This window comes from Equus asinus, chromosome 18 (genome assembly GCF_041296235.1).
Source record: "Equus asinus isolate D_3611 breed Donkey chromosome 18, EquAss-T2T_v2, whole genome shotgun sequence".
Lineage (NCBI taxonomy): Eukaryota > Metazoa > Chordata > Mammalia > Perissodactyla > Equidae > Equus > Equus asinus.
This window is the reverse complement of record NC_091807.1, coordinates 35,859,244-35,875,141: the sequence shown is the minus strand read 5'-3', so window position 1 is coordinate 35,875,141 and position 15,898 is coordinate 35,859,244. Positions and strand designations below refer to the sequence as shown.

At 41.3% G+C, this 15,898-nt stretch overlaps 1 protein-coding gene across 20 annotated transcripts in view; it reads left to right on the top strand.

Annotated features, from left to right (window-relative positions):
- Positions 1-15,898, top strand: part of LCA5L (lebercilin LCA5 like) — a 51,290-nt gene that overhangs the window by 10,204 nt on the left and 25,188 nt on the right. For 13 of the 20 annotated variants that reach the window (XM_070488891.1, XM_070488888.1, XM_070488890.1 and 10 more), the window contains one exon: positions 14,507-14,698. The exons of 6 other annotated variants lie outside the window; for them this stretch is intronic. In XM_070488891.1, the coding sequence (XP_070344992.1) occupies positions 14,655-14,698 (44 nt within the window). In that variant the 5' untranslated portion in view covers positions 14,507-14,654. Of the gene's footprint in view, positions 1-797; positions 911-14,506; positions 14,699-15,898 lie in introns of all 20 variants that reach the window. One more of the 20 variants, XM_070488895.1, reaches the window with a different exon arrangement.

Sequence of the window (15,898 nt, the reverse complement as noted above, 5' to 3'; positions counted from 1 at the left end):
AGATTTCCCAATAATGCGCCACATAATAAGAAATCCATAAACGTGGAGCCTGCGTGCATTTTTTTTATTGGTAACAAGGTGTAGCCTATTTATATTAATACAAAAACACTCTAAAACAATTAATCACTCAGAAGCGTAAACAGAGTCCTGATACCACTCATCACTCAATCTTAACGGATCAGTGAGGAAACTGGTATTTAACAGGCTGAGTAGTCCAGGGAGCTGCTTGAGAGACGCGTCCAGGGTGCATCTCATTGCTGACTGGTAACAGCCAGAAATCAGACTTAGTTTTTGCTGATGATGTCTCTCAGACTCAGTTTCATGAAAAGGAATGGAATTCTCACAGGTGAACCCAAACAGACCCACATTCAGGTCTTATAGTTAGAAATTTTAGAACAGGTCTGGGGTCCTGGGAATTCCAGAATTCTAAGAATGTTCTGTCTAGCATTCCAGAATTCTAAGAATGTTCTGTCTCTTGGGTGAATGTGGTTTATCTTACGCTCAAGTAATTCTTTTGGAAACTGAACCACCTTGAGAAGATACATCTGAGTGTGTTATCTATGCCTGTGTGACAAATCACCCCAGCATTTAATGGCTTAGTGGTTGGCCACCACTCCAAAAAACTACTTTGATAAGATCATGATTTGATTAAAATTAATAGATTAGAGATAGAGAAAATATGACACTTTATACATTTTTTTCAAGATGAAGTAAATAAACATTAGAGGAGAGGGGGCGGAGCAAAATGGCGGGGTGAGCTGACCCGGGATTCTCTCCCCTCCAAAATACAACAAAAGATTGGAAGAACTGAATTTCAGAGAATAAACATAATGCCAGCTCGTTAGAGACCTACAATACCAAGAAGGCGGAGATCATAAACCTTGCTTACACCCTCGGAGGCGCTGGAACGGTAGGAGAGTACATCGCTCCCTCCCCTAGAGTCTGCGATCGCTGCAGCGTGGGTCAGGAAGGAGCAGGGGAGGGGCCGCGCCACCGGGGGATCATCCAGGACTCCTGCCGCGGATTCAGTGGAGACCCACTGACGGGGGGGGGGGGGGGGGGGGGGGGGGGGGGGGGGGGGGGGGGGAGCTTCCGTCCGCAGGGACCCTACAAATCAAGGGCCTTGGGAGACCAGAGAACAGAACTGATCTGAACCCAGGCGCGTGTAACAGCCCCTCTCCCCCGACAAAGCCAGTGGGCGCAGCCATCTTGCCCCGAAGGCGGAGAGCTAACACGCCGCTCTCAACCCCCATCTAGTGGCGACAGGCTGTAACTGCAACTGAATTCTACCACCATGAGAAAAAACCGCTCCTCTACCATCCAGCAATTTATAAAAGCCCCAGACCAGAAGGAAAACAATAAAAGCACAGAATTAAGTCCTGAGGACTTGGAATTAGGTAAACTAAGTGATAATGAATTCAGAGCAGCTATAATCAAAAAACTCAGTGAGGTAGAGAGAAAGATAGAGAAACAAGCTGAGTTCTGGAGTTACTTCACAAAAGAGATTGAAATCATAAAGAAGAATCAAACAGAATTACTTGAGATGAAAACCACAATGGACCAGATAAAACAGAATACGGATTCCCTGAATGCCCGTGTAGACAATCTAGAGGAGCAAATCAGCATAATCGAGGACAGACAGGCTGAATGGCGCCAGACAGAGGAAGAAAGAGAACTAAGAATTAAAAAAATTGAGGAAAATCTCCGAGAGATAATGGATTCAATGAGGAGTAAGAACATAAGGATCATAGGAATTCCCGAGAATATGGAAAAGGAAAATGGAGCAGAAAGTGTGCTTAATGAAATTATTGAAGAGAACTTCCCAAATCTAGGGATCAACGGAGAAGTGTGTGTAGAGGAGGGTTTTAGATCTCCTAGATTTGTCAATGTAAAAAGACCCACCGCACGGCACATAATAGTAAAGTTGGCAAATAGGAATGATAAGGAAAGAATACTCAGGGAAGTAAGGAAAAAAAGAGAATAACCTATAAAGGAGCCCCTATCAGACTGTCAGCGGATTTCTCTACAGAAGCCCTACAAGCTAGGAGAGAATGGAGTGATATATTCAAAGCTTTAAAGGATAAAAACCTTCAGCCAAGAATACTCTATCCAGCAAGAATTTCCTTCAGATATGAGGGAGAAATTAAATCTTTTCCAGACAAACAAAAGTTAAGGGAATTTGTAACTAAAAACCCTCCATTACAAGAAATCCTCAAGAAGGCTCTCATACTTGAAAAAATAAAAAAGGGAGAAAGGGGACACAACCCACAGACTAGGGAGACCGATGGATAGAACCAGAACAGGATAGCAAATATTCAATTATAGCATTAGGGTAAAGGTAAGGAAACTACCAAAACAAGGACGATCTTAGCACTCTAACTACAAATGAATAAGACGAGTTGGAATAAAAAATGAAAATAATTACTTAGGAGGGGAAGAGCAAAGGGTCTAAATCAGTATTGGTCAAGTAGGTAAGAGACCACCAGAGAATAGACTATATTATACACGAGATTCTAAATACAAACTTCAAGGTAGACACTAAAATAAAGTACAGAACAGAGTCACAAATCATAAATCAGGAAACATCTAAGAAACCCAGCATAAGAAATTGCAGTATTAAATGGATAGTCTAAAGCACACAGGAAAAGAAACACAGGAAAACAAGATAATGAGCAACAGATTAACAGCATTAAGTCCACATGCATCAATAATCACTCTCAATGTGAACGGATTGAACTCTCCAATAAAAAGACACAGAGTGGCAAAATGGATTAAAGAACACAATCCAACAATTTGTTGCCTCCAGGAAACACACCTCAGCCCCAAGGACAAACACAGACTCAGGGTGAAGGGGTGGAGGACAATACTTCAAGCAAATAGCAAGGAAAAAAAGGCAGGTGTTGCAATTTTCATATCAGACCAAGTGGATTTCAAAATAAGACAGGTAAAGAGAGACACAGAGGGACAATATATAATGATCAAAGGGACACTTCATCAAGAAGAAATAACGCTTATAAATATCTATGCACCCAACACAGGAGCTCCAAGATTCATAAAGCAACTATTAACAGACCTAAAGGAAGATGTTAAAAACAACACAATAATAGTAGGGGACCTCAACAGCCCACTCACATCAATGGACAGATCATCCAGACAGAAAATCAACAAGGAAATAGTGGAGCTAAATGAAAAACTAAAACAATTGGACTTAATAGACATATATAGATCACTCCACCCTGAAAGAGCTGAATACACATTCTTCTCAAGTGCACATGGAACATTCTCTAGGATAGACCATATGTTGGGAAACAAGGCAAGCCTCTCCAAATTTAAAAAAAATTGAAATAATAACAAGCATCTTCTCAGATCATAGTGCTATAAGGCTAGAAATTAATTACAAGAAAAAAGCTGAGAAAGGCACAAAGATGTGGAGACTAAACAACACACTACTGAACAAGCAATGGATCATTGAAGAAATTAAAGAAGAAATAAAAAAATACCTGGAAACAAATGAAAATGATAACATGCCATACCAACTCATATGGGATACAGCAAAAGCTGTATTAAGAGGAAAATTCATCGCAATACAGGCACATCTTAACAAACAAGAAAAATCCCAAATAAGCAACCTTAAAACACACCTAACTGAACTAGAGAAAAAAGAACAAATGAAGCCCAAAGTCAGCAGAAGGAGAGAAATAATAAAAATCAGAGCAGAAATAAATACTATTGAAAGGAAAAAGGCAGTAGAAAGGATCAATGAGACAAAGAGCTGGTTTTTTGAGAAGATAAATAAAATTGACAAACCACTAGCCAGACTTACAAAGAAAAAAAGGGAGAAAGCTCAAATAAACAAAATCAGAAATGAGCGAGGAGAAATAACAACAGACTCTGCAGAAATACAACAGATTATAAGAGAATACTACAAAAAACTATATGCCAACAGAATGGATAACCTAGAGGAAATGGATAAATTCTTGGACTCCTACAATCTCCCAAAGCTCACTCAAGAAGAGGCAGACAATTTGAACAGACCAATCACAAGGAAAGAGATTGAAACAGCAATCAAAAACATCCCAAAGAATAAAACCCCAGGACCAGATGGCTTTCCTGGGGAATTCTACCAAACGTTCAGAGAGGATTTAATACCTGTCCTTTTCAAGCTATTCCAAAAAATTAGGGAAGATGGAACACTTCCTAACACATTCTATGAGGCCAACATCATGCTGATACCAAAACCTGACAAGGACACCATGAAAAAAGAGAACTACAGGCCAATATCACTGATGAACATAGATGCAAAAATTCTAAACAAAATTTTGGCAACCGGAATTCAGCAATTCATCAAAAGAATCATACATCAGGATCAGGTGGGATTCATACCAGGGACACAGGGATGGTTCAACATCCGCAAATCAATCAACGTGATAAACCACATCAACAAACTGAGGAATAAAAACCACATGATCATCTCAATAGATGCAGAGAAGGCATTTGACAAGATCCAACAGCCATTTATGATAAAAACTCTGAACAAAGTGGGCATAGAAGGAAACTACCTCAACATAATAAAGGCCATATACGACAAACCCATAGCCAACATCATACTCAATGGGCAAAAACTGAACCCCATCCCCCTGAAAACAGGAACGAGACAAGGATGCCCTCTATCACCACTCTTATTTAACATAGTACTGGAGGTCCTGGCCAGAGCAATCAGGCAAGAAAAAGGAATAAAAGGAATCCAAATAGGGAGGGAAGAAGTGAAACTCTCACTGTTTGCAGACGACATGATCTTATATATAGAAAACCCCAAAGAATCCATTGGAAAACTGTTAGAAGTAATCAACAACTACAGCAAAGTTGCAGGGTATAAAATAAATTTGCATAAATCAGTAGCATTTCTATACTCCAGTAATGAACCAACAGAAAAAGAACTCAAGAATACAATACCATTCACAATTCCAACAAAAAGAATAAAATACCTTGGGGTAAATTTAACTAAGGAAGTGAAGGACCTATATAATGAAAATTACAAGGCCTTTCTGAGAGAATTGGATGACGACATAAGGAGATGGAAAGACATTCCATGTTCATGGATTGGAAGAATAAACATAGTTAAAATGTCCGTTCTACCTAAAGCAATCTACAGATTCAATGCCATCCCAATCAGAATCCCAATGACGTTCTTTACAGAATTAGAACAAAGAACCCTAAAATTCATATGGGGCAACAAAAGACCCCGAATTTCTAAAGCAATCCTGAGAAGAAAGAACAAAACGGGAGGCATCACAATCCCTGACTTCAAAACATACTACAAAGCTACAGTAATCAAAACAGCATGGTACTGGTACAAAAACAGGTGCACAGATCAATGGAACAGAATTGAAAGCCCAGAAATAAAACCACACATCTATGGACAGCTTATCTTTGACAAAGGAGCTGAGGGCATACAATGGAGAAAAGAAAGTCTTTTCAACAAATGGTGCTGGGAAAACTGGACAGCCACATGTAAAAGAATGAAAATTGACCATTCTTTTTCACCATTCACCAAAATAAACTCAAAATGGACTAAAGACCTAAAGGTGAGACCTGAAGCCATAAGGCTTCTGGAAGAAAACGTAGGCAGTACACTCTTTGACATCAGTATTAAAAGGATCTTTTCGGACAACATGCCTTCTCAGAGAAGGGAAACAATAGAAAGAATAAACAAATGGGACTTCATCAGATTAAAGAGCTTCTTCAAGGCAAATGAAAACAGGCTTGAAACAAAAAAACAACCCACTAACTGGGAAAAAATATTTGCAAGTCATATATCTGACAAAGGCTTAATATCCATAATATATAAAGAACTCTCACAACTCAACAACAAAACATCAAATACCCCAATCAAAAAATGGGCTGGAGACATGAACAGACATTTCTCCAAAGAAGATATACGGATGGCCAATAGACACATGAAAAGATGCTCATCATCGCTGATCATCAGGGAAATGCAAATCAAAACTACACTAAGATATCACCTTACACCCGTTAGAATGACAAAAATATCTAAAACTAATAGCAACAAATGTTGGAGAGGTTGCGGAGAAAAAGGAACCCTCATACACTGCTGGTGGGAATGCAAACTGGTGCAGCCACTATGGAAAACAGTATGGAGATTCCTCAAAAAATTAAAAATAGAACTACCATACGATCCAGCCATCCCACTACTGGGTATTTATCCAAAGAGCTTGAAGTCAGCAGTCCCAAAAGTCCTATGCACCCCAATGTTTATTGCAGCACTGTTTACAATAGCCAAGACGTGGAAGCAACCTAAGTGCCCATCAACAGACGAATGGATAAAGAAGATGTGGTACATATATACAATGGAATACTACTCAGCTGCAAAACAGAACAAAATCATCCCATTTGCAATAACATGGATGGACCTTGAGAGAATTATGTTAAGTGAAATAAGCCAGCGAGAGAAACGTAATCTGTGTATGACTCCACTCATATGAGGAATTTAAAATTATGGACTAAGAACAGTTTAGTGGATACCAGGGGAAAGGTGGGGTGGGGGGTGGCACAAAGGGTGAAGTGGTGCACCTACAACACGACTGACAAACATTAATGTACAACTGAAATTTCACAAGATTGTAACCTATCAATAACTCAATTAAAAAAAAGATAAAGTAAATAAACATTTGAGAAAGCATCTATTAACCCAAATTAAGTTGTTTCTTGTAAATCTTCTTCCATTTTTCTGCAAGATCACGGTTGGTTTTGTAACCTCCTGTGGTAGATTCACACGGAAGTTTTCTGTTCTGTGTGTCTCTCTCCAGTTTTCACATGAACTGGAAAAACTACAGCAACAAACATTTATTATGCTGTGGTCAGGAATCTGGGCACGGCGGGGGCCTTTGGCTAGGGCTGTCTCTCAAGGCTGCAATCAGCATGTCACTTGGGGCTGCTCTTATCTCCAGACTCATCTGGGGGAAGGTCCAAGCTTCCAAGCCCACTCGGTGGGGCCTGGCAGGATTCGGTTCCTCACAGGCTGTTCCGCTGAGGGCCTCAGTTCCTCACTGGCTGTTAGCTTGAGGCCTCAGTGTCTTGCCATGTGTGCTTCTCCATGGGTCACCTTACAACATGGCAGTTGGGTTCCATCAGTGTGAGCAAGTGATTAAGACGGAAGTCAGAGTCTTTCCGTTACCTCATCTTACAACCATCATCTGAGTCACACTCAAGGGGAGAGGATTACACAGGCCATGGATACCAGGAAGTGGGGATTGTTGGGAGCCAGCTTAGAAGCTGCCTGTCACACAGGGTGTGCATTCCAGAGAGCCTGGGAAGGGTGTATGATAACTCCCCTTACCACTTGGGGCACTGGGGCCTAGGGAAGGAAAGGTGACCGTCTGTGGAGGAACCACCTGGTTGTCTCCCCAGCTGAATGGGTGTCTGCAGTTACACGATCCTTACCCTCTGGTAGACAACAGACAATAGTGCGGTCCTGCTTCTGCCTCTTGATAACCAGCAGAGGGGCCTCTAGTCTTCCAGAGAGTGCTGAATGCCCCTTCCTAAAACCAAATGCAATACAGACTGAGTCTAAGGGAACTCGAGGGGGTTCTTATGGAAGCGCTCAGGAATAGAGCCAGTTTGGGAAATGAAAGCATTGGTTCCTTGTCCTAGACGGTAGTTCCTGACTGTACTTGTAGAAGGGGGAGGTACTGCCTCAGCCTGGATGGACAAAGGGTTTTCCAGGTGGATTTCCCTCGGCCTTCAGCAGGAGCCCCAAATGGACTTCCCTCGTTTCCTAACTCTCTCTCTCTCTTCCCTTTGTCTGTTCCCTCTCTTGATATCTTCTCTCTTCCCACTTCTTCAAGATTTGCATTACTTCCCCAGACAAATGATGAATAGAAGGGAACTTCCTCAGCCTGATAAAGAGCATCTGTGGAAAACCTACAGCCAACATCATAATGGTGAAAGGTGCATGCTTCCCTCCTAAGATCCAAAACAAGACACTGACGTCCACTCTTACCACCACTTCTGTTCAACATGGTACTGGAGATTCTCACCAATGCAGTCAGGCAAGAAAAAGAAATTAAAGGGTCCATCTTAGAAAAGGAGAATTAAACTCTTTGTTTACAGATGACGTGATCATCTGTGTAGACAGTCTGATGGAATCTACAAAAAAGCTATTAGAACCACTAAGTGGGTTAAGCAAGCTTACAGGAGGGCAGGATCAATATGCAAATATCAATAGTATTTCTATATACTATAAGCAAACAATTAGAAATTGAAATTAAAAGATAACACCACTTACAATAGCAATACAACACCAGTTCCCATCAAAAAATATGAACTACTTAGAGATAAACCTGTAAGAGACTTGTGTACTGAAAATATGAAACAATGCTGAGAAATCAAAGAAGACCTAATAAATGGGAGGTGTATCTTATCCATGGATGGGAAGATTCAATTTTTTCATGGTCTCGATTCTCCATAAATTTATCTCTAGACTCAATGGAATCCCAATCCCAATCCCATTAAGCTTTTTTAAAGGAATTGACAAGCTGATGCTAAAATTCCCATGGAGGGGCCGGCCTGGCGGTGTAGTGGTTAAGTTTGCATGCTCTGCTTCGGCGGCCCAGGGTTCTCGGGATCGGATCCCAGGTGCAGACCTAGCACCACTCGTCAAGCCACATTGTGGAGGCATCCCATATAAAATAGAGCAAGATTGGCAGAGATGTTAGCCCAGGGCCAGTCTTCCTCACAAAAAAAGAAAATTCCCATAGGAAATCAAAGGACGTGAAATGGCCAAAACACCTTTGAAAAGGAAGAGCAGCACTGAAGGACTAACACTCCTTCATTTCAAGATTGATTGTAAAGCTGCCGTAACCAGGACAGTGTGGATTGGTGTGAAGTTGGAGAAATTGATCAGTGGAGCAGGAGAGAGAGCACAGAAACAGATCCACATATGGACATCTCAATTTTTATCAAGATGCAGAGGCAATTCAGTGGAAAGGGATAGTCTTTTCAAGAAATGGTGCTGCAACACTTGGATGTCCGTATACAAAAAAGTGAATTGTGGTCCATTGATCCATAATAACTCAAAATGGATCAAAGTACAACTTAAACTATAAAACTTCTAAAACAAAGCAAGGAGAAAATCTTTGTAGCCTCAGGTTATGCAAAAATTTCTTAGATGCAACACCAAAAGGATCATTCTTAAAAGAACGTATTGATAATTATGCTTCATCAAAATTCAAAATACTGCAGACACTTTTAAGAGAATAAAAACACAAGCCACAGACTGGGAGAAAATATTTGCAAACGTATCTGATAAAGGACTTATGTCCAGAATATAAAAGAACTCTGAAAACTCAACAATAAGAAAACAAACAACCCATTTTGAAAATTAAAAAAAGATTTGAACAGACACTTCACCAAAAAAAAAAAGAAGATATAAGGATGGCAAATAAGCATGTGAAAAAATGTTTAATATAATTAGTCATTTGGGAAATGCAAATTAAAGCCATAATGGGGGGCCAGCCCTGTGGCGGAGTGGTTAAGTTTGAGCGCTCCACTGCGGCGGCCCAGGGTTTCGCTGGTTTGGATCCTGGGTGCAGACATGGCACTGCTCATCAAGCCATGCTGAGGCAGTGTCCCTCATGCCACAACCAGAAGGACCCACAACTAAAAATACACAACTATGTACCGGGAGCTTTGGGAGAAAAAGGAAAAATAAAATCTTAAAAAAAAAAAACCACAATGGGACATCACTACATAGACCTATTACAAAGCCTAAAAAGACTGACCATATCACATGTTAGCAGGGATGTGGAACAACTGGAACTCTTAGACCCTGCTGGTGGGAATGTAAAATGGAACAGCCACTTTGGAAAACAATTTGATGGTTTCTTAAAAAGTTAAACACGTATCTACCGTGTGATCCAGCCATTCCACTCTAGGTATTTGCCCTAGAGAAAAGAAATCGTATGTCCATACACAAGACTTGTGTGTGAATGTTCCTAGCAATTTCATTTGTAATAGCCAAAAACTAAAGATAGCTGAAATGTCCATCAACAGGTGAATGGATAAACAAATTATCATTTATTCATACAATTGGGTGCTACTCAGCAGTTAAAAAGAAGAATGAACTATTGATACATGGTAACATGGATGAATCTCTAACTATGCTGAGTTGAAGAAGCCAAACCAAATAAAAGTACATACTGTATGATTCCATTTATATGAAACTCTAGAAAATGCAAACTATAGTGACAAAATACAGCCAGTGGTTGTCTGGAGTGGGGGTGGGGTGCAGGGAGGGACGGGAGAGAGGAGTCACCCAGGGGTCCAGGGAAACTTCGAGGTGATGGATGTGTTCACTCTCTTTTTTTATGAGGAAGACTGGCCCTGAGCTAACATCTGTGCCCATCTTCCTCTACTTTATATGTGGGACGCCTGCCACAGCACGGCGTGCCAAGCGGTGCCATGTTCGCACCTGGGATCCGAACCGGCGAAATCCTGGGCCGCCCAAGCAGAACGTGTGAACTTAACTGCTGCGCCACCGGGCCAGCCCCTGTTCACTCTCTTGATTGTGGTGATAGTTCCAGGAGTATATACAGATGTCTACAACTACCAAATTGTATACCTCAAATATGTGCAGTTTATTACCTCAATAGAGACGTTTAAAAAAAAAAAAAAGACTTGCATCCCAATAGCTAAGGAACTGGTTTTCTTATAAAATATATACTCTCAGTAAGCCAAAAAAATTGACCTATTGGATGCATTAAAAATGACCATTTAGGGGTCAGCCCATGGCCAAGTGGTTAAGTTCGCTCGCTCCACTTCGGCAGCCCAAGGTTTCGCGGGTTTGGATCCGGGGCGCGGACATGGCACTGCCTTGTCAGCCCACGCTGAGGCGGCGTCCCACATCCCACAACTAGAAGGACCCACAACTAAAATATACTACTATGTAGTAGGGGGATTTGGGGAGAAAAGAAAACGGGAAAAAAAAAAGAAGATTGGCAACAGTTGTTAGCTCAGGTGCCAACCTTTAAAAAAAGACAAAATGACCCTCTAAATGTTGGTGAACCACCCACTAAATTCATTTGAGTGTTGATTCCGTTGTTGCTGAACTACTTAATGTGGAACCATCTGGTTCCAGTTCTTCTCAGGACCTCCTCCTGTCGAAGACTATGCTGTTATACTGGGAATAAGTGTCTTCCTATTTGTTATAGCAGAGAGGAGCACAGCAAGTTTACCCAAAAGCTGATTCTCATGACACTGACATCAGTGAGTTCCGACAAATCACTGGGCCAGCCAGGGCACATACTGGCCTTACCAAGTTGTAAATCGATTGTTTCAAAACAATATAGCACTATCGTTTATGACAAATTTTAAGTTTAGTAAATTCAAAAAAAAAATCAGTGTCTTAGATTGAAATTGTAGTTCCTAATTCTTGGATATTTGGGCCTGTTTAATTATAAGATGATGATAGAGCATTGAACCCAGTAATTAACCTGAAGTTGCTGATACTTTTTATGTGTGTGAAATAATGATCAATAGTAGAATGTGCCTCGTGTGTTTTAGAAATTTAGTGAAAGCAAGCTGACAGCACATCCACTAGATAATTGGTGGCAATAAAGAATTTTCTACCCACCCATCCCACCAAAAAAAATAAAATTTTCTTTATAATAAGACTACTTTTTGGTCCATCCTAAGGGAATTCTATCTTTTGTATTAGGTAAGGTAAATTATTAGGCAGGAAAGATTATGGACAATTTTGCTAATAAGGTATCTTCTCACTGCGGCATTTTTAATTGTACGTGATTTTTGAAGCATTTTAAAGGAGCTACAGTTACTGCCTCCTAGTGATAGAGACCTTGCAAAATAGAGACCCACAGGAGACAGTACACACGGGGGCTGTCCAGCCGTCAACAGAGGCTGGCTCTTGCAGATCCACACGAGGAGGGCAATAATGACTTCAAATCCTTCTTCCTTACAGCTAATCTGCAAAGCCTTCCATTGGGGCACATTTTAATCTGCTAGAATTGTTTTAGGAGTGAGGTGGTTTATAGTTAGCGTCTTATGTGGCTCCAATAGATTTCCATTAGAATTTTTTTCCTTGTTTTTCCGTGTTATATCAATGTTTATTAAACAAAAAGACCAGAATGACTAGTTCTCTACTATATCAAACATGGGACAGTTAGAGCTTGTGTTAGCCCTCTGTGAGCATGTGATTCAGAGGGAATCTTTTAAAAAAACTTGTAAATGGGGGCTGGCCCCGTGGCCGAGCGGTTAAGTTCGCGTGCTCCACTGCAGGCGGCCCAGGGTTTCATTGGTTCGAATCCTGGGCGTGGACATGGCACTGCTCATCAAACCACGCTGAGGCAGCGTCCCACGTGCCACAACTAGAAGGACCCACAACGAAGAATATACAACTATGTAGGGGGCTTCGGGGAGAAAAAGGAAAAAATAAAATCTTTAAAAAAGAAAAATTGTAGATGGGGTACAACCACATCCTCAAACCTCAATACTCTAATTTAGGAACGGAAGAGAACGCCGCTCCCCTAACGTCCTCATCTTCATCATTTCACTGCTCCTATCATGTCAAATTCAGAGTGAGTCATGTGGATTAATCTGAAAGATTAAGGGATTATTTTCAACATAATCTAGGATTTTGAACTCTAGAGCAGAGGCAAAACAATGAAAAGCCAAATAGGAAGTCACTCCTGTCAGCTTATCCCAGGTTTGGACAAAACATTTTAAGTTTGCAGTGATAAATAAGTTGGGTCAAATTCTGTCCATTTGGGGTCAACCAGTATGGTGTAGTGAAAAAACTTTAAAGGCAGACAGAGTCGGATTCAAAACTCAGTTCTCCCACTCATTAGCTTTGTGACCTTGGACAAGTTACTTAACCTTTCTGAGCCTTAGTTTGCTCATCTGTAAAATAGGGTTATAATACCTATTTCTCAGGACTATCGTCATGAGTAAGTAAACTAATGTACGTAAGCTCCTGCCTCTGTGCTTGGTGTACATAGGCCATGGTGGTCATGGTGGTGGTAGTGATTCTTCAAGCCTTTAAGAATAGCGGTTGTGTGGCAGCACTCTGCTAGGCCTGAAGTTGCGACAGGAACAAGACACACTCTCCATCTTCAGGGAGTTTTCGGGCTAATGGGATTAGTCCAGCACTTGTTCCCACTAAAACAGTTGATGGGTAAACCAATGTTACCTCAATAAAAAAAGAAACTTTCACTACAAAAAAATAAGAATAAGTAAATAAGTAAGACAGTTGATGGGGAAATAGACTGACTCTTGGTTGCATCTCTCACGTGAAGACACCAGCAGAGCCCTTGACAGTTCTGGGGTTTGTCCCAGCCTGACTTCCAAGAGGGGAAACCAGTGTGTGTTGACTGCTTGCTGTGTGACAGGTGCCATGACAGGTATTTTATGAACACGGTCTCATTTCCCCTGGGATAACCCTAGGAAATCCAGGCCGTTATTCACATTTCACAGATGGCCAAGATCTCCTCAGTCAGTCAGTGACAGACCCAGGCTCAAACCCAGGTCAGTCTGCCTTCAGATTGTCTGTCACCGTCTACCTTGTCACACTCCCACTATTGTAGCTGTTGGGCAATTTGTGACCGTAACCTGAAAAACACTGTCAAATTAAGCCTTCATTCTACAATGCCGGCATGAGATTTCTCAAAGAAGTATTCAAGGTGGGGAAGGAGGAGGAATTTTTATAGGGCTTTATCAGGAGTGGTCAGCCCAAATTTAGCTTGTGTCAGGAACGACGGTCTGAAACAAATTCTTATGCATTAGCAACCGTTGTTTGGGCAATCTGGACTTATCAGGATGGGTGGGGAGGGAATTGGGGGCAAAGGTCATGAGCAAGAAGGTGTGAGGAGGAACAGCTCCCAGGGACAAGGACAGGCGAGGATTTGAGGGCGACAGCTGAGCATTTTTGGTCCTTCAGGGCCTCTTCCGGGTTGCCAACATCTGGATCTCTTCTTAATCCAGGTGCAAAAGTTCAAAAATAGGGATGTTTGCCTGTGCTCTGCCCACTGTTACATGGCAGAAGGTGCCTGGAAAGATCGGTTCTTTGCTTTAGGCTTGTGTGATGGTCCCAGCGGTCTGTCGTTTTCAGTCGTGATGCTTCATGGCCTTGAAGCCGGAAACCATGGACAATCACTTAACCTGGCTGCGCCCGTTCCCTCCGTGCGGCCAGGATCACATGATGTGAGCACAGTTTGCAGAAAATCAAAGCACTGGTTGAATACTGAGGATAATGCTAATGTTACTGATCAGTTTATTCGGGCTAAGATTCCTGGAGGAGGAAGATTATGAACTGGCTAACGTATTTCATGAGGAGAGGAGAAAGCTGGAGAGTCGAGCAGAAGCAGAAAGAGGCAGGAACTGAGCACAAACCCCCTCTCATTCGAGAGTCCTGCCAGACTCCTGTTGGGAAGCATCTGATGCCGGCTAACTTCCCTTTGCTTTCTTGATAAAACAGGAGAATTGAGAGCACTCAACGAAAAAATAACCCTTTTAAAGGCCCCCGGGAGATGAAGTCCTCTGCTTCAAACTGCTGTTGAGGCAGGCTGACCTGAAGGAGACGCTAGTGGCGTTACTGTGCCTCAGTGCAGTGGCATTACAGAGAAATGCGGAACCGTCTGGTTTGTAACGAGAGTCGGTTCCATCGAGGGTGTGTATTGGGGGTCCTTCTTGTGTTTGATTTCTTATTCTCTCCATTTTAAATTCTCGCTTTGGAGAACTAAGAGGCTTATCAACTATCAAAAGTTTGTGTACGTTGGAACCCACCATTTCTAAATCATCAAGGATGAGGGCTATGTGAAAAGCTCCTGTAGTAGCTTCGTGTAGTAGCCTTCGCGAGCTCTCTGGGAGCGGGACTCGTTGTTCTTCATGGAAACTTCTGGATCGTTAGGGAGTGTGCCTTTAACCGTGGGCTGTCATCTCTCCCAGAGTCCTCGGATGGAGACAAGAAGCGGGTGTAGGCTTGCAGACCTCATGGGGCATATGTGGGAGCGTCTGTGTGAAACAAATAGGAGAGACGTTGTCACCTAGCCTTGTCTGTCACACAGATTACTCAGTTCAGTCAAGTTGAATACTAGTGCCTACGCCCTATACCAAGAGTTTTAAAATAAAGTGGAAGTAAAATACAATGATTTTTTTCACTGAATGTTAAGCAAGGTGCTAGGAGCAAAAAGCTGAGGAGTCATTTTAGCTGCAGGGAGCTCTGGAGCAGCTGGGGAAGTTGCTTTGGGGAGTAATCCACTAAACGCAAACATTCCTGATCTACAAATGAAGGAGTACTATGGTTGAATTACTCTAAATTGTTCTTAATTATAATCAAATCCACCCTAAATAAAGGAAGTATGGCTCTGTGTAGGTCTTCATTCAGTAAGTTTTTCAGACATGGCCTTTAGCTACAAGGACTTTCAACTGTGTGGTATCATATGCCCTTGGTTAGAAATCAGGATCACACCATGACATTTCATTTTCATTTTTAGTTTTAAACACATTTCTTTGAAGTCTACCCTACTCTCTTGTTTAGTTCTCAAATAAGATTTTAACTATTCACATTGTATAAACTGAAAATAATTAGACAAACTTAGTGTTGATTTTTCCAAATCCATTATTTATAAAAGTTTTTTGTGTAGATGAAGATATGATGAGTTCTTTATTAAACAAATGTAAATTTTCCATTTGGTGATTTTCTTCAAAAAGGTTCCAATCCCTGGATGATTTTCCTATGTAAATCATGTTTTTCTGAATTGTCTCTTCTGTCATCATGTAGTATATAATCAAGGAAATTATACTCATGTTATAATAGTCTAAATAAAGCATAAAAAGGAATGCAAATTTCCTGAATTAAAATATAAAG